Below are 19,212 nucleotides of genomic sequence, written 5' to 3'. Positions count from 1 at the left end.
GGGGGGCGGGGGGGATACCGTCTCAAGAGCCCGGGAGCCGAACAGTTTTCTAAGAGGCGTGCGTGGCCCAGCCATTGCTGGCCTGCCAGCGGCAAGCCCTGACTGGGAACCTGCATGCGCCAGGCCCCGGCGGCAGACGCCGGCGGCGGTAGGAGAGGTGCGAAGGAAACCTGATCCTGTCGTTTCCACAAAATCTGCCGGGTTCCGCGTTGTTGAGACGGTATCTCCCCCCCCCCCCCCGGCGGCTAGCGGGCTCTAGAGCGGCCTTGAAAGGTGAACAATTATTGACAGCAAAGGAGTCCCCACGCAAGAGTCGTTCACAAGAGGGAAGTGCAGGTTTGGGCCAGGGGAAGAGCCTGCAAAGCAAACTCCTGCGCCACTTTGCTCGTCGTCGGGCAGCCGACAACCTGTCTGGAAACTTGCGACTGAGCCTCCGGGCTGAGGCGGGGTGGGGGGTAGTGGCGCCTCCGTCCGGCGCGCGCAACTGGAGAGGCCCCCGCCAGAGGCCTCGCCCCGGAGCCGGGAGAGCCGTCTCAGCGCCCCCTAGCGCCAAGGCTCGCGCGGCCGGGTTGTCTCGGGTGCGAGCGACGTGGCGCGTGCGTTTCCTCCGCGGCCGCGCGAGCGCGTCCCACTTTCTCAGGTTCCGGCTCGTGCTGCCGGAGCCGGGCAGAACAGGTTTTTGCCAGTTTGGGTGTGCGGCTGAGCGCCGCTGTGTACGCGCGGGAGACTCCTAATCTCCCGGAAGCTGAGCTCTCCCCGTTGCCGCGGGTAATGCTGATGACTCAGTGGATTGGTGGTGGGTGCGACGCGCCGGCTACACCAGCAAGCAGCCGTCCCTGCGGAGAGCCGCCTGTGTCGCGAGTCTTTTTCTCTTTGTCCCCCCGGCGTCAGTCATTTGCTGTCCCTGCCTTGAACCTTCGATTCTACCAGCTTGCATTTCCACTACCCCCACCCCCCTTCCAGTTTGAGTTGAGTCTGAAGACCGTTTATTAGTCAAACACCTTTTCTTTTACGGCTCTGGGACAAAGACAGCCTCTGTGACATGAGCAGAAACAGCTGGCATAGCACCTCTCTCCTGAGTGTTTGGCGCCTGGCGTGTGTAGAAAACCGACCTGTTCTTCACGTCAGGAAAGTTAAATGCTTTTAGCGCTTGGGAGTTCAGATGTACCCGAAAACTAGTTTAATGTGACCTCGATGAAGCAAACTGATGGCTTTCTGATGTTATTAATGAATGAGGAGCAGAAGTTAATTTTTCCCCTATGTTTAGGGTTACATTGGACTGAAAACCACTTGCGGTTTAGTGTATGCAAAAGGATGCTGGGTAGCCTTTGTATAAAGGGAGTTTATTTTACAGTAGACTGTGTTTTATTTATTTATGCTCAGGGCTGTTCACATAAAACAAACAATGCATATAACTCAGTTTAACAGCAACTTAGACCGATAGAATAATATGGAGAACATTCACGCATACTGATAGGCCAGTGGGTTGGGTGAAACTGCAGTGGGTGCCATAGGAAGGAGGTTCAGGGGGAAGGACCATGGGAAGTGGTGGTATAGGCCCTGCAGAACCTGCTCAAGCTCCATCAGGGCTCTGATCTCCTCTGGGTGCTTGTTCTACCAGGTGGGGGCCAGGATGGGAAAGCTCTGGCCCTGGTTGAAGTCAAGAGAGTTTCCCTGGAGCTAGGGATCACCAGAAAGTTGGAGATGCTGGAGCGTAAGGCTCTTTGGGGGGTGTAAGCAGAGAGGTGATCCCTTAGGCACACTGGGCCCAGACCTCGTATGGCCTTAAAGGTGATAACCAGAACTTTAAGTCTGATCTGGAATTCAACGCAACTGCTGGAGGACAGCCTAGATGTGGGACCTCTGAGGTGTTGCTGTGAGGACCCTAGCAGCTGCATTCTGGACTGGTTGCAGTTTCCGGATCAAAGTCCTTATGGATTTTCAGGGTTTTTACATTGGGTCATTCCAGACTCACCATCAAATCACATATGTCCATGGGCACAGCTTATGCAACAAAAATCATGCGTCCTCGGCTTTGTGGTACCCCCACAAAGCAAAAACATGGTTATGAAGTGCAAATCCTCAGGGTTTTTGTGTTGGATAATTGCAGTGTCTCCCAAAGCACCTTTCCCTTGCTCGGATTTGGTCAAATATATACAATTGAATCTGAAGTCAATGGGAACTTTCCCCTTTCCATCTATTCTCTGGTCTGGAGGTGGTGAGAGTTTGAGGTAGAGGCGCCAAATTTGCAGTGTGGCTGTGAGAGACTCTCTTTAACTCACCAAGCTTCAAAACAATAGGACCAGGAAGTCCAATTCTACAAGCACACAAAGAGGGTACCCCCTTCTGACATCCATTGCTTCCAAGGATGAGAGGGAAAAGATTCTATGTTCTTTTCCCCTTCACATTGGACCCCTCCTCCCGGCCCAATCTTTTTTAAGCTTAGGGGTTCTTTTGAGGAGAGGCTCCTGCAGTTATGCTACAGATTTGGTTTCCCCTCCCCCAACCACGGAATAGACAGAAAAGGAAAATGTTGGTCCCGTTAAACTGCCTGATATCTGCAAGGCCAAATTGCACCCGATTTGTGATTTGGTGATTCAGCAAAGGCTGATTCAGGCAGTTTAATTTAACGGAAAGTGCAGTTCAGACTATCCAAATTGAATTGCTCACATGCCTTTCCATGAATAGCTGTGCTTCAGAAACATTTTTGCTTCATATTGTCGTCATGAAGGCGTGGATCAATGATTTGTGGACATGATGTAGGATCTGATGGTGACTTTGGAATAATCCAATGCAAAAATCCTGAGGATCCGTGTATTGGAACCATGTTTTTGTGCTGTGGTGCCGCTTCAAATAAATGGGTCTGTGATTTTTGCTATGTGATCTGGGGCTATCAACATTATAGGTGATCTGATGGAGAAGGAAAAAATCATGAGGATCTATGAGAATCTCAGGATTACAACTATGTTTTTGTACCACTGCAGCCCCACAACACAATGGAAATGTCATTGTGGCACTGTCTATTGATTAAGACATGGTCTACAACAGTGGTCCCCAACCCGCGGGCCGCAGCCCGGTGCCGGGCCGCGAAGGCCATGGCACCGGGCCACGGCTCCCTCTCCCCCCCCCCCCCCCGCAGTAAAAAACTTCCCAGGCCGCAAGCTTGCGGCCCGGGAAGCTTCTTACTGCGGGAGGGGGGGAGAGGGAATCAGGGCCGCGCCCGTGCATGTGCGCATGCGCGGCCCGGCCACGCATGCGCAATGCATGGGCACGGCGGGCAGTTGCCCTGCCGGTCCCCAGCCTGAAAAAGGTTGTGGACCACTGGTCTACAACATGATGGCTGTTTTATTTCATTTCAACATAAAATTCACAAGAATCCATGCCTCAGATCCACATTTTTCTGCTGCTGCAGTTCTGCAGAGTATTGGGTCCAGAGTATTGTGGTCCAGTCTGTAGTCCTGACTTCTGCATGTGATTTCATACTGGATTTGATGGCGTGTGTAGAAAATGGAGGATCCATGAGGAATCCATGAAGAAAGGAGGGCCATATTTACAACAGTGCTGTTTCTGGGATTTGGGGATATTTGCTTTTCCATGGAGTTAATATCCTACCTGCATATTTATATAAAAATATCTAAAATCAGGGTGCTTACTTCTGATGAAATTGTACTCCCCCACTGAGTAATATTTGTAACAAGCTGTTTGACTTCTACTGTCTGTTTGCCCTTCCAGATCTTCTAAAGACAGCTTCCCATTTTGTCATTATGACTACCATAGTTTTTCTTCTGCTCTCACTCTTTTAAGGCAGTGGTCCCCAACCTTTATTAGGCTGGGGACCGGCAGGGCATTGGGCCGCGCCCGCAGGGACCGCGCAGGCCACGCCCACGCTTCCGGCCGCGCCCGCGAGCCGCGCCCGGCCGCGCCCGCAGGCCGCACCTGTGGATCGGGCCGCACCCGCGGGCCGTGCGGGCGCGGCCCGGCCCTGATTCCCTCTCCCCGCCCTTCCGCAGTAAGTAGCTTCCCGGGCTGCAAGCTTGCGGCCTGGGAAGTTTTTTACTGCGGGGGGGAGGGGCGGGGAAGGGGAGCCGCGGCCCGGCGCCATGGCCTTTGCGGCCCGGCGCCGGGCCGCGGCCCGCAGGTTGGGGACCACTGTTTTAAGGGACCTGTGTGTTTTGTTTGTTGTTAAATAGACATTTGATCAGTTGCTAGCGCATGTTTATATGTTCAGTTTGAGTCTTCCCTTTTTCCTCCTTAGAAAACTGAAGTTACACTCTGATACCAGTTCTACCTACCAACGCCCAATCTATTCAGGGCTTCCAAGAAATGCATACAGGATGCAAGCATATGGCCTTACCAGCAGGGCCTGAAACACTGGTTATTCTCTCCACTGTTTTTTTTTAAATATCCAGGCTTGTAATAACTTGAACAATGTTTTGTGTTAATTTGTTAGGTTCTACTATAATGGATTACATGGGTTTTGTTACAAAGCTGCAGGTTTGCAAAACATCTCTTTGAAATCAATGTGACTTCCTTTCCACCTTGCGAGTTTAAATCTGGGATTCTCAACTGGGTGCTGCAGTACCCTAGGGTAGTGTGGCCTGTCCTGGAAATTCAGGTGGCTGCTGACATCACTGGAGCCATGCGTCCTCACGTTCTGGCTGATGCGCAGATTGGCTGGCGGAAAAAAGCCGATCACACATCACGTATTCAGCAACTCGCTTTTCAGATGGATATGTGACAAAAAAAGAGAGGGAGGTTATCAGAGCTCATTTGCATAATGGTCAAGTATGTGCTTTGGGGGTTTTTCATCATTGGTGGTGGTGGCAGAGGAAACAGATGAGTTCTTACAGGTAGCTCAGTGCAGCAATGGTGATGGAGAGATTCACAAAGTCAGGGACTCCTTAGATCTCTTTGCAAGCTTCTCCCTTCTCTTCTCTCCTCCCCTCCCCCAGTGCCTCCATATTGCCTGCCCAACTATCCTCACAGATGGAGGTAAGGTGTCCTCAGTAGACCAAGGAAGTCCGCCAGGGCCTCTTAAAATTGCAGGGAATGGAAAAATGAAGCATTTCTAACAAACGTATGGCGGGGTGGGGAGGTTAAACTGAAGACTACCAGAGGGAAGGACTTCCAGGAGGTCTCCAGCCCTCACCTGGATGTTGGCAAGCCCAGGTGGGTTTTGGTCTCCTTTATCGTTTCCTTTATAAAACGTTTGCCCCTCTAATAAAAGAATTCTGACTATGGGCCTGGACTGGCATGAGTTGTAGGTAAAGTCCTGGTAAGGGGCTTCATTTGTGGCTTTATATTGCCTTTGCACGGGTCGTTTTTGTTTTAAAAATGATTGTGTAGCAGTTGTGAAAACCTGTTGCACAGGGGATGTGTGTGTGTGGTCATTTGGAATATATTTGGACTGCTCTGATTTGTGGAGGAAAACGGCCATAGTTACAATGTTGACTGAAATGCCATAACACAATTTGGAGGGGGGGTGAAGGTAACTCAAAGCATTTGATACCTGAAGTGCTATGGCTTGAAGGCAAGTCCTTGATACCATGGTTTATTTTTATTTGTATTTCATTTATCAGATTTTTATACTACCCATCTTGGTAGCCCCCCTCTGGGGGGGGTGTACTACAAGATATATTAACACGCTTAAAATCTTTTAAAATGTTAAAACAATTTAAAGTACAATTAAAACAATGTTATGAGCATGCTTTAATTTGTGTGTGTGTGTTGAATGGAGATCTGGATACTATTTTTTACAATGCAACATGTTCATATCAATAAGTAACAGTAAAGAGAGAAGACTATCTACTTAGGATTGTGTTGAGAAACTAAATATGAAGTTCTTGAAAGACTTTAACGCGCTATTTTGAGTGTTAGTTTTGTTGTTAGTTTCTCGGGGGTGGGGGGCTGTCAGAGCTGTCCAAATATGAGTCATCACAAAACTGGTGCCAACGGAAGGAGTAGAATAAAATTGAATTAGTATGTAGACTAGGGTTGAATCTTTAGCTATAATCTTATAAACTATATTTTGTGAACATCTTGAAGTTTGGTGGGGGTTGGACAGAGAGGCCAACAGAATTAGATATTCCTTTTGGCCTCAACGATAGGCCCAGCAGAAAAGCTCTGTCTTAATCTGGCGGAATGTTCCACCAGGCGAGGGCCAGGACCAAGAACCTCCATGTTCAAAAGGTTGAAAGAAGCTGGTTTAAATTAAGGCTGTATTATAACTAGTCATTTCATTACTATTCCTGCTTCAATCAATTTGTGCAATTTAGATATACTTTTAGATATACTGCAGCCCAAGCAATCACCAAAAATGAAACAAAAGCATTTAAAACAGCAGATCCAATTATATGGGATCCAGTTAAGGCTATCTTAAAGCAAAATTTGTTTTGAAACTTTAAAAGTTGGCTTTGTGAGCTCAGAAGGAAAGTGTTTCCAAATTTTCTCTAGTTTCTGTCAAACTCCTTCCATGTTCTCTTCACTCACAAATCCCAGTTTGCTATGAGAAGAATATGTAGATTTTTAAGTTCTTAGATTTCAGTGATGCTGAACAAATAGATACCAAACTTGTATATGTGAATTGTGTCAGTTTCCAAGGAACCCCATGTATCTGACAATGCCGTCTTTTTATTTATTTATTTTACATTTTTCATTTTTGTCTGCAGAAATTCCCCAGTAGTCTGATGCTATCCCAATTGCTGCTTGTATATACTGAGTTGGTAAGAGTTGATAGGGTAGTCAGTTTGCATACGTGACTAAATCTGCATGATTTCCAGAAAGGTGGGCAGAAATGGTTGATTTCCAGAAGCCATCTTGGAGCTCCTACTTGATGGGGTTTTTGGAAATAATGTTGGACTAGGTGAATCTTAGTCAGATCCAGCGAGGCTGGTCCTTTAATGCAAATCAGTTATAACTAAACTGTAAAGTGCTCTAGAGCCTCTTGTGGCGCAGAGTGGTAAGCGGCAGAAATGCTGTCTGAAGGTTGGGAGGTGCCATGAGGTTGGGAGTTCAATCCCAGCAGCCGGCTCAAGGTTGACTCAGCCTTACATCCTTCTGAGGTCGGTAAAATGAGTACCCAGCTTGCTGCTGGGGGGTAATGACTGGGGAAGGCACTGGCAAACCACCCCGTATTGAGTCTACCATGAAAACGCTGGAGGGCGTCACCCCAAGGGTCAGACATGACTCGGTGCTTGCACAGGGGATACCTTTACCTTTAAAGTGCTCTAAACAATGTTCTCTTTCTGAGGGTTTTTTTGGGGGGGGATTTTGGTATTTAAAACAAAAAGAAATGCAACACAAAGCTGACATCAGGCCTACTTTTACCATGGAATTCTGGCACAAGAGTTCATTTGCACTAGTTAGCTTCTTCTGTGAGACAGTTACAACTGCTAGGGTCAGGAGTTGGGTCCAAAGCCCTTTCTATCAAGAGAAGCTTTCCACATGATGATGCTTATGTTTGCTGTAAATTTACAATGATTTGTTGGAGTTCAGTGGGCCTTAATCCCTAGAATAGGGCTTCCCTGTTCTTAATCTTGTTAAAGCCTTGGACAGTTTTGCAATTTTGAGAACAAGAAGTAGATGCCACAGGGAAGGTGCTGATGCTGGCCTTTAAGCGCTGCATGGCTTGGGATCTGCATACCTGAAAGACTTCGTACTTCCCTATGAACTTACTTCATCACTATGATCATCATCTCAAGCCTTGCTTCAGGTGGCCTACTCTTATGAAATTAAGCAGGTAGCAACCTAGGAGAAGGACTTCTTTGTCATGGCGCCAAAGCTCTGGGACTTTCCAGGCAGTTCTTTCTATTCCCTCCTGTCCTTACCTCTTCTGCCAAAAGTTAAAGACTTTTCTGTTTCATCTGATTTTCCCTTCCTTCCTACTCTATGTTCTAATAGTTGCTTTTATGTTTCGTATGTGTATTAGACTTCAGTTCATTAATGTACAGTTCCCAAAGTTATGCCTAACATTTCAGAAGCAGATTTCAGATGTTTGTTCATCTTCCAGAAAAAGAACACCTTTTGGCTGGATATTTGCACTTCAGTCAAAAATTATGACATTATATACCATTTTAATGCTTAAGCTGATCTTCTTGCCCTTGGGAGTGTATGTAATGGCACTGCTTGAAGGGTAAGTTCCGGTTAGGCTTGTTTTTGTAATGAATCCTTTTCTTACGCAAACATATGCTAATACATAGGCATACATGGTGAATACCTCTCCACTCCCTTGCAGTTTAAAGCTCTGGTTCATCATCCATCTAGCAACCCCACATTGAGACTGTACATGCACAGGCCAGCCACGGAGGACTTTGACTAGGTGAAAAACTCCAAAGGGAGCAATCCAACCTCAACTGTGCATTTTCCTGCCAGCCGCATCACGTGTTTTGAGAGCGGGATGCCCCCTCCCTCAGTTCTGTTTTCACTGCTGAGAAGAGAAGATGCTTCAGCTAGTGCTCCACTGCTGAATTACAACTGCGCAATCTGGCCTACTAGTCTTTTTTTCCCCCTACAGCGATTTTAGTGAGCTGAGATGGCCTCTACGTCTGTGTTTAAAAACGGTGTTGTGCACTTTCTGCACTGGGCGCACCTTTGGTACACTCAAACACTATGGCTACAAGCCCCTACGTACCTCCTTAGACGGCTGCCTCTGCAGCACCTGAAGTTCCATCTAAAGTTACATGCACTGTTTCAGTGAGCGTTCCTACCCACTGCCTGCTTGGAAGATGCATGATACTGCAGAATGTCCTAAGGCTGGCTGTATAGGAGTCTTAAGAACAAACTGAGCAACATGTTGGAAATCTGTGAATGGATCTTCTTTGGTATTTAAACTTCTCTGAATAGCGTTCGCAGGACCAGGAAGGGGACTTCTGGATAAGGGCTAAAATGTCAGACGGGAGGGGACTAACCTGTCCCCTGGGTCCTTTTCCTGGTGAAAATATGCCATTGGAGGTACACTGTGCCCGAGGAGGATAAACATTGGGGGAAAAGACCCTGCTAGTGGTATGTCAGAAATCCTCAACCACAGCAACTTTCACTGCTGCTTCTCTTATCCCACATGCCACTCTTCTCCTGGAATAGTGAGGAGGATTTTACAGACTAGCGAGATCATCAAGCCATCTTCCCAGTGGACTTTTTGTTTTCTTTGTTTGCAACAGACTCCCACAACGACTTCCCCTTGGCAATACATACTCCCAACCTGCTAGCCAGTAAATATTCAAGCAGCAGAAAGGAAGAAGCTTGCAAGGCCCCTTCGCATTCTGTTTTCTTCTTTCTGCTCCTGATTCTTCTTCTCACTGCATTTTCTGGCAAGGAAAGTAGAAAGGAGTAAATTTGGGCTGATAGCTGGGAAAGGAGGGAGGCCGATGGCTCTATTCGCTGCATTGTATGAGTTTTCTTTGCTTCTCCACTTGCAATGTGTTAATAAGCCATAAAAATAGGAGGAAATTCCAATGCAAAGATGTCCTCAGGTATCTTTAATTAGTTAATTGCAGACATTTCTCATAATCTACACACACCCATTCATTCAGAGTGAACAATTTGAGAACAGGCTGGATTCTCGGCTTCCTTGGATTCTCTCTTTGCTATCCCAGAACTCTGATTGGTTTTGCATATCCAAGCACTTATTCATGCCCCTCACTTATCTAGGTCACTCCCCTCCCCCCTTTGTTGTGTTGACTGACCCACCAATTTTGTATCTTCAGCTGCACATTCTTTCCCGAAGGTCATTGATACACAACTGGAAACATCTGTCATAATACTGGTCTTAGCTGGACTCAGCCTGCCAGTTCCATCTACCTCCAACTTTGGATATTCAAGCTGGTTCTTCTTTCAAGTGTCACCCTCTGATAACATTCTTATTGTCCTTGCATTTTAGGCTGGTGCTGGAGGTTTGTGAATAAATAGCCTTCAGACCTGGAAGTTGTCGGTTTTCTCCAGTTCTCAGCAGATCAAATTGTTAAACACTTGGCAAAAATGCAGCATGTGATATATTTGTGTGAATATGTTTGTTATACTAGTGATTCTGTTAGTTTCAAAATGAAATCCTGTATGGCCTCAGGAATGCCATTATTAGGGATAAAACAGGATTTAGGTGGCACTTTAAATACTAGCCAAATATATTCCAGTGTAAGTTTTCACAAATCAGAGGATTTACATATGCAACAGGAAGGGGGGATTAACAAAGAGAGGCTGATTCCAAACAAGATCCAGTTGAAAGAGTGAGCAGTTTACTCTTGTTAGATAGGCAAAACTTTGCTCAGGATTAAATGAGATAAGCAGACACAAAAGGAAGTAATAGAGGTAAAGCTGAAACAATTAATATTGCTTAATTTTGCAAGATTTTAGCACATGAAGTGAGTTAGGAATCCCAGATCCCTATTTATTTATATATTTTTATATTTATAAGCATCCCTTCCCCAAGTGAGGAGGATCAGGCCCCCCCCCCATGAAATCTGGCGGCAGTGAGTGCTAGCTCCCTCCACCTCCCTGTAGCTGAGGCGGTGGAGACTCAATGATTAGTATTGCCATCTATTGTTATTATTGTTGCTATTGTTGACTAATTGGTTGTTATTTATTGTAATTTTATGTTATTGTTATGGATTTTAGGGGAGGGGTTTTTATGTGAGCCGCCTCGAGCCTTCGGGGGGGGGCGGAATATAAATATAATCATAATCATAATAGTGCTCAGGGCAGCTGGAGTGGTACACTGTTTTAAATTTGTTTTGTGCTGCATCCTACCTTTGAGGTTTGGCTGCTGCAGATGGTCACAGCTACTCACTTGACATTAACATTGCCTGGTGTGATTGTGGTAGAGTAGTAAGTTTTGGAGCTGGGCAGAAATTTTCTGTGCCAAAAGCTGAACTGGGTATTTCTGCTTGCGGAAAAGGGTTTGAAAGTTCAGTTTCAGACCTGAAGGATGGTATTTTGGCCCCCACTGGTTCCTGTTGGTCATGTAGATCAGGGGTAGTCAACCTGTGGTCCTCCAGATGTTCATGGACTACAATTCCCATGAGCCCTGCCAGTGTTTGCTGGCAGGGACTCATGGGAACTGTAGTCCATGAACGTCTGGAGGACCACAGGTTGACTACCCCTGATCTACATGATAAGGAATGATAAAAAAAATTCACATGTCATTCTGAAGCAAACACAAGGTTTCCAGGGAGGGAGGCAATCTACTGCCTGACACTGTTCACAAAATACCTATTACTTCACTAAAACCAATTAAACATTCTGGATTATTTGTAGCCCCCTCCCCTGGGAAGAAGTCTGCTGCTTTCCTCCTGGGAGCACATCTTTTCTGTAACTGTCTCTGTATATAGGCAGGTCACTGTGGATAACATTGCAGTTGCAAAGCTGTTCAGTGTATGTATGGATGATTTTATTGAGGCTATGCTAAAAGCCCTGGGTTTTTAACTGGGTTAATAAATGCTGGTACTATATTTTTAAAATTGTGTTTCACCCTGTATAGGCTTAAGTTCACTTCCTTTGTGCTGACCTTTTTAGGTTCTTCATGCCAGGGATTGAACCTGAGACCTTTTGCATGCTAAGCAGATGCTCTCCCACTGAGCCATAGCCCCCCAGTTATCTCTGAGTTATTAATTAATGTGCACAGTAAAAGTTGGATTTTTATACTCAGCTTGGTTCCTAGTGAATGATGCTGTTTCTTCACCATGAATACTTAAGACACATGTATCTAAACTGAAATGGCTATTGTGTGCTAGCCTTTGTAAATTGTTGAAAATAATATTTACTGAGTTTGCTTGCCCATAGGGTATCTACACAAAGACTAAAGACCTGCTCTATTTTGTGCAAGTCCTGTCTTCAGTCATGCTGGAGATGTAGATGAAATTACCTGTCAAATCAACATCTACTCTAAATAGAGGAGAGTTCAGGCATGACTTTTATCAGTTATAACCCCGATTCTGATTTCTTGTTGTTTTTATAATCATAAAGGTAAAAAAAAGATGACATCAAGAATATCAGACATTGTTGCCATAGTTTTGAGGAACAGCATTAATAGACAAAGTGCAACACACCTTTAAAGACTTAACTTACCTCCAGCACCTAAGGAGTAAATTGTAGAATCCCTATTGTTGATTTTTATTGACCTATAATTGAGAAACCTGCTAAGGGAGATCAAGAGTGGCATTAGATTAGATAAATTAGATGTCCAAGAATTCTTGTAGAATTATTTTAAATTGTTATGTAATTTAAGAAGATTAAGTCAATTCTTGAGGTGGAATTAGAATAAGAGATTAGGACAGAGTTGGAGTGGAGAGGTGATAGACAGGCTGTGTAAATTGGAGAAGGACTAAGGAGATAGGATTGTGGAGAAAGTACTGTTTAGAAAGTTAGATCAGAGAATGATTTTAAAATGATGGGCTAATAATGGGAGAAGGAAATAGATCGAAATAGGTGGACACAAGGATTAGAAACCAGGAAATAGAAGGGAAATAATGTAGAAGGAAGAATTGGTAGAGAAGAATTGGGAGTTGACTAACAGATATTGATTTGATTTAGGAATAGATAGTGATCTGATCTTAAGGTTGCTGAAGATGTGAATTTGGAGAAAGGGATGGATGTGGTCCCCTAGCATCTGAATGTATGGCAGATTTGGCAGTAGGAGGATATTTAACAGTAGAAGGAGGTTTAGATATGAGTGTCTGAATAGTGAGCATGACTGGACTTTCCAGGCCCACATGAAATACAGATAAACTTGCTCCAACCCAGCTCAAAAGGGGGTGAGGCTAAGGGCTGTAAACCGACTCTGACATTGATGCATGAGGTGGATCTGGCACATGTGACTAAGACCTAGATGAAGGAGGTTGAAATGGTTCCTCTTAAATAAGTCCCCACACTCAGGTTTCTTAGTTCTGTATCTTGGACCTCACTGCAGGGTAAAGGGGTGGCTATCTGCCACAACAATCCTGGGTAATGAATATGTTGGCCTGGGGTGGGACTTGGTTGAGAGCTTGGCCATCTGGCTGCCTAATGCAGTAGCAGATGTCCTGTCAAGCCTGCTGGAGGCAGCTGTGTGGGCGCTACAGTACCTAAGACTCATCATCTTGTGGGATTTTATCATACACACAGATGTGCCTGCCTTTGGTTCAGGCCTGGACCTGGTGGTATCCATGGCCACAATGGGACTCATGCAGTTTGTTACAAGTGCTCATCAAGCAGGCCACACCCTGGATATGATCTTTGGTGTAGGTTTAGAGGTGGATCTGATAGTGAGAAATGCAGTACCATGGACAGACCCCTATGCTCTAAAGGCTTGACAACAGATTACACCTCCTCCTTTCATAGGTGGAGGGGGCATTTATGTCCGCCCAGGGAGACCTATGGATCCAGGAGGATTCCTGAATGCTCTGCTGGACCCAAAGTCTCCCAGTGACTTGCAATGGTAGTACAGCTGATGTTTTACTTGGCTCTGGAACACCTGGCATGATGATCCATGTGACGGACACCTCCAGACTGGACTACTGTAACTCACTCTATGCTGGCCTTGCCTTGTATCTGATCCAGAAACTACAGCTACCTGAGTTCTTACACAAACAGCATAGAGAACCCATATAAGGACAATCCTTCAGCATCTGCAGTAGCTTCCAGTTGAATTCTGGATCAAGTTCAAGGTATTGGTATTGTACAGGCCCTGCATATCTGAGGGATCCTCTTGGTCCTGGTCCCAGCTTGGTGGAATCAGCTCCAAGATGGGATCACAGCCCTGATGGGGCCCATGGTTGAGGCCAGTGAAAAACATCATAGTCCACACTCAGGCCTCTCATTGTGCCACCACCTTCCTTCCTTTCTCCATCTGAAATAATCATGACAATTCTCCAACAGAACTATCCCAAAGAATCTGGGTGCTGACTAGAGCTGTTGTGCAAATGGTTTTAATATATATCTCTTCTGAGTTTTTTTGTGATTTTATTTCTGTGATTGTATGTTTATAAGACTGTAAACCATCCCAAGACAACTGGTTTGGGAGTGGCAGTGTAGAAGTTGAAATAATAAATACACAAAGTTGAAGTGAGAATCACATAATTCTACTTATATTTGGAACAAACACCTGCAAAATTAAATGGAATTTGCATTCCAGAACAAACCTTTGCCAACTAAAGCCTAAGTCTTCAAAGAAGATTACAAAAAGGTGCCAGGAGAGTTCTGTCTTCAAGGTGCTGTGACACAAAACCCCACAAGACATCCTATGTAGATGATATTGTCTTGTGACTATCTCTATATTTTTCCCATATCTGTTTCTGATTTTCTTTTCTGCAGAAAAGTAGAGACACTCTGAGAGTTATGAAGTTTTGTGCTATTTCTGAAGAGGCCAAGACCAAGGGATTTTGATCATGATTATGAGGATATTTTCAAGCTAACCTTCAACATTCATGCCATGTCTGTTAGAAGAACATTTTTGATGCCATGGGGATTCTCTTCGTTAAAGTGTTGGTTTTGGTCACCTGCCTTGTTGGACTCTACTCCTGTCACCATCCAGGCATCTCTTTGGATGGTAAAGAATCCCACTCACCCAAAACAAATTTCATAATAATTTTAGCAGATGATATTGGATGGGGAGACCTTGGCATCAACTGGGACAAACGAAAAGACACTCCTAACTTGGATAAGATGGCAATGGAAGGAATGAGGTAAGCTTCAACCTAACACCTAGTATCTATTTTCCCAGTTCCCATTGATTTGGAAAGTAGAATTGTGAAGGGACATAAATTGCATCTACCCTCACTGCCCTGATGGCAGATACGCAGTCAGATTAGAAGAGCATAACAATGCCATTTATATGAGCATTCTTTAATAGATTGGTATCATACAGGCAATATAGAATAGCGGTATATTTTTGAGCTGATTGTATATTGAAATAAATAACTTAAAATTTGTATGTCAAACTAGAATCTACCAGCTTTCCGCAGGGCCTGTAAGACGGAGCTCTTCCGCCAGGCATATGGTTGAGGCCAGGGCAGCTCTCCCACAAATCCATCAGAAGATCCCCTCCAATATTGAGATCTCTAACATCGAGATCATTGTTAGATCTACTGTATTGGTACCACCCTCTTCTGAATATTATTCTTCCCACCAGGCTGAACTTGGGGGGAAGTCAGGTAACTAAGATCAGAATTGTGACCACCACCGCTTATATGTTATATGTAACTTGTTGTTGATGTTAATTGGGGTTTTTATGGAGATTTTATTGTGTTTTAACTATTTATGTTGTAAACCGCCCTGAGACCTATTTGGAGAAGGGCGGTCTAAAAATTAAATAATAATAATAATAATAGAAATGTGAGTTCATATTCCTGTTCAACGATGATGCTTGCTGGATCTTGGAAAAGTCACCCTCACCCTAAATGGGTGTTATGAGAATACAGTGGTGGAGAATTACATGCGTATGTGCTCTTCATCTCTTCCAGAAACACTAGCCATTTTATTGTGGACTTCTGTACATTGTGAAGGTAGCTAGACTTTTCTCCCCCCCCCCCAGACTCTACTTACCATCCCACCTATGTATTTTCTTTCTGTGAATGCTTAGCTTAAGTTGTGTGCAATTATGCTAGTTTTATTTTTAATTTGTTTTTTCAATAAAAAATATGTTCATTTTATTCCAAACCAGACTCTGTGCGAGTTTCTAAGGGAAGAACCCGGGTGTACACAGATGGAGAATCATGTTGCTACTCCTCTTGCAAGCCATGAGCTCCTTGGAGGAGAAGGAAGAGGATAAAAATGTGTGGATAGATTTTTCTTTGTTGTTTTTCTAAGAATCTCAAGTGCCATTTTTTTCCCCTGCTTAAAATTGTAACTGGCTCCAGAAAAATGCTTTCTAAAAAAGTTTTGTTAAAAATATAGTAATTCTCCCTATTAGTTATTGGTTGTGTTTTGAGAATGGTGAACGCCTATAATATCATGAAGAGTTTTTATATACTCAAAAGATGTTAGAACTAGCTTATAAAACCTGCCCAGACAGGAGCTGAGATAATAGCAGTGATAGGGACTAATTACATATGATGCGCATTTTTATCATGAATGTAGTATCTTCATTCCACCTGTTACCCAAATTAGAATATAAATTGAGGATTAAAGCTGGCGAGAAGGGTAACAACAGGATTCTCTACTTGTGAATGCCAAGGTTGAAGCCCGTTTTCTCAATCAAGGCTTTATGAGATTCTGGCGTTTCTTGATGGCACTGGAAAGGTTTCCTGAATGGGTGGGAGTTAATTCATTTATATATATATATATATATATATATATATATATATATATATATTTAGATTTGCTAAACATTTATTGGATGATATGATCATATATAGTCACCTACCCTCCCCAAAATGACCAATGATCGGACTGGAGGGGGTGGGAAGGGGAGGGGCTCTCCGTGGAATTGTACACAGCTGTTCTACCCAACCATATTCTGCAAGATCACCAGCCATATGCTCCCCAACCATAAACCCCAACTATATGCATCCCAGCCAAATTCTGCAATTCTGGGGTTTCCTGAAGCCTGACAAATGTTTCAGGGGTTTCTCAGTGGTAAAAAAGTTGCCAAAGGCTGCCTTAGAAACTCACATAGTGACCAGTTTGAAATAAAATGAAAATTATTTTTATTGAAAAACAAGTTTAAAAAAAAACTAGCACAGTTGCACACAATTAAGCTAAGTATTCATCCAAGAAAAAGAAACAGAGGTGAGATGGTGGAATAGGGAAGTATAAGGAGGAAAAGAAAAGTATACCTACCTTCTTGGCATGCCGAAGTCCAGAGAAATGGCTATTATTTCTGGAAGAGATGAAGAACACATCAACACACAGAGGGGCTCTGGTGTGTGCCTTAAATATCCAGAGGCTAAATTATATGCTATATCCCCTAAAGCAGGGGTAGTCAAACTGCGGCCCTCCAGATGTCCATGGACTACAATTCCCAGGAGCCCCTGCCAGCATTCGCTGGCAGGGGCTCCTGGGAATTGCAGTCCATGGACATCTGGAGGGCCGCAGTTTGACTACCCCTGCCCTAAAGCAAAGTGCTTGATGAGATTGGATATGTGTATAATAAAGCAACATTTGATATAGTCTTGGACAAAACATTTGGTGAGGCCCCATGGTTTCCCAGGATTATCCTGGGTAGGCCATTAATGAATTTCCTAGGCAAAAAGACAAATGAGTTTCCCAGGGAAAAAGACAAAGACATGGTTACATCACTTAAATAAGACAAAAATGCAACTGGTGCTTTGATCGTCCTGGGATTAGAGGATGGGAAATGAATGGGTGCGGTAGTATGCTAATCATCACTAATGGATTTCCATAGGCATGGTGGGAAGGAAGAAGCACTTAAGGGGTGATAAAATTAGTAACATTCTTAGGGGCACCATTGATCTGCAAATAGGCATTGTTTCTAGAGCGGAGCGGGGCGGGGGGGGGGGGGGAAGAGATCCTCCTGAGGATCCATACCAGTCAGACTTCTGTCCTGGCCACAGGGTGGAGATGGTGTTGATCACTCTGACACATGACCTCCAGCACCAGCTGGATAGGAGCGGTTCAGCTACTCTCATGTTAGACCTGTCAGCTGTGGTTGACATGGTTGACCATGAGCTATGAGCCCACCATCTTGCCAGGGCTGGGATACATAGGACAGCCCTCCAGTGGCTAATATCCTTCCTTCCTTCCTTCCTTCCTTCCTTCCTTCCTTCCTTCCTTCCTTCCTTCCTTCCTTCCTTCCTTCCTTCCTTCCTTCCTTCCTTCCTTCCTTCCTTCCTTCCTTTATTTATATTTATTAGACTTCTATCCCTCCACTTCCAGACAAGCTGGCTTCCTTCAGAACCGGACACAGAGGGTTGCAGTGGGGGAAGAGTTATCACGTCCCTTTCAACTCCCATGTGGAGTTGCACAGGGGTTGGTTCTTTCTCCCATGCTTTTCAACATCTTTATTTGTCCTCTGGCCCAGCTGGTCCGGAGTTTTAGGCTGTGTTGTCATCAGTATGTAGATGAAACCCAGCTTTATCTCCTGAATGGCCGCCCAAGTTCCTCCTTGGAAACATTCACCCGATGATTGGAAGACATAGCTGGATGGCTTAAGCAGAGTCCCCTGAAACTCACCCCCCCCCCCAGATGGAGGTCCTGTAGCTGGAAAGGAAGGAGGCCAATCAAGAAGTGTGTCTGCCCAGCTGGGCTGGGGTGCCGTTTAACATCTCACTTTATGCTAGGAACCAGGGTGTGATCCTTGATGCCTCCCTTTCAAAGGAGGCGCAAGTCATGAAATTAGCTCACCTGGTGTTTTTCTACCTTTGCCAGGTGAGACTACTAGTACCCTATCTGTCTCTGGAGTACCCAGCCGCAGTTATCCATGCAATGGTCACCTCCAGGATTGATTTCTGTAGCTCACTCTACACGGGCCTTCCCTTGTCCTTGACACAGAAATTGCAGCTGGTACAAAATACAGCTGCTAGGTTCCTCACTGGAACACCTTGGAGGGCCCATATCCAGCTGGTACTGAGGCAGTTGCATTGGTTGCCAAATGTGACCTGGATCAAGTTCTTGGCAATCATCCACCTCCCCATTAGTGAGTGCCCAGCATTAGGGATGGGTGATTCAGTGAGGATTCAATGCTGATTTGAGTACTTTTTGGACCTATCCAAGCCAAATTGCCCTTCCCTATACTTTAAACTGGTCAAATCAGTGGTATCTGAATGTGTTTTAGTGACTTGACCACGATTTGGCTAGTTTAAAGGAAAGGTTAGGGGTGGGGGGAAGAGAGCATGTCAGACAGCTGCTCTGTCATGATCAGCTGCTTGATGTGCTCTTTAAATGCCGCCCCCCCCCACCTTCTTAGGCACTGCCTGAGAAAACATGAGGGGGGGGAAGAGTGTGCTAAACAGCTGATCTGTCATGATTAACTGCTTGGTATGCCCCTTAAATGTCTCCCCCGCTTTCTCAGGCAGTGGAGATTCTCTCTCATACCTGGCAAGATGGGGGATGGAGTAGGGGGAGTGGCATATGCACAGAAAAATGGTACTTTCTGGATTTGGCTGAATTGGAACTAGTAAAAGTTGATTCAGATGTTTCAGTTTCATTCCAAATTTAGGACGTTTTCTCTGCAAGATGTTCTCCCCTTTTTACACCCAGGCATGTGGTTTGTGCATTTCCACAAAGCTACCTGACACGCCATCACAACCATCCATGAGAAACCAGGAAATTCCTCAGTTTGCAGTGTGG

The 19,212-nt window shown here is 44.9% G+C and overlaps 1 protein-coding gene across 8 annotated transcripts in view; it reads left to right on the top strand.

Annotated features, from left to right (window-relative positions):
- The window catches only part of ARSG (arylsulfatase G), a 105,856-nt gene that overhangs the window by 20,983 nt on the left and 65,661 nt on the right, over positions 1-19,212 (top strand). For 6 of the 8 annotated variants that reach the window (XM_077328364.1, XM_077328359.1, XM_077328363.1 and 3 more), the window contains exon 2: positions 14,278-14,648. The exons of 1 other annotated variant lie outside the window; for it this stretch is intronic. In XM_077328364.1, coding sequence (XP_077184479.1) covers positions 14,425-14,648 — 224 coding nt within the window. In that variant the 5' untranslated portion in view covers positions 14,278-14,424. Of the gene's footprint in view, positions 1-624; positions 769-14,277; positions 14,649-19,212 lie in introns of those variants that run through there. One more of the 8 variants, XM_077328361.1, reaches the window with a different exon arrangement.

The sequence above is a fragment of the Paroedura picta genome, chromosome 3, assembly GCF_049243985.1.
Source record: "Paroedura picta isolate Pp20150507F chromosome 3, Ppicta_v3.0, whole genome shotgun sequence".
Taxonomy (NCBI): domain Eukaryota; kingdom Metazoa; phylum Chordata; class Lepidosauria; order Squamata; family Gekkonidae; genus Paroedura; species Paroedura picta.
Note: the sequence above shows the minus strand (reverse complement) of the source record. Positions and strands in the feature narration are given on the sequence as shown.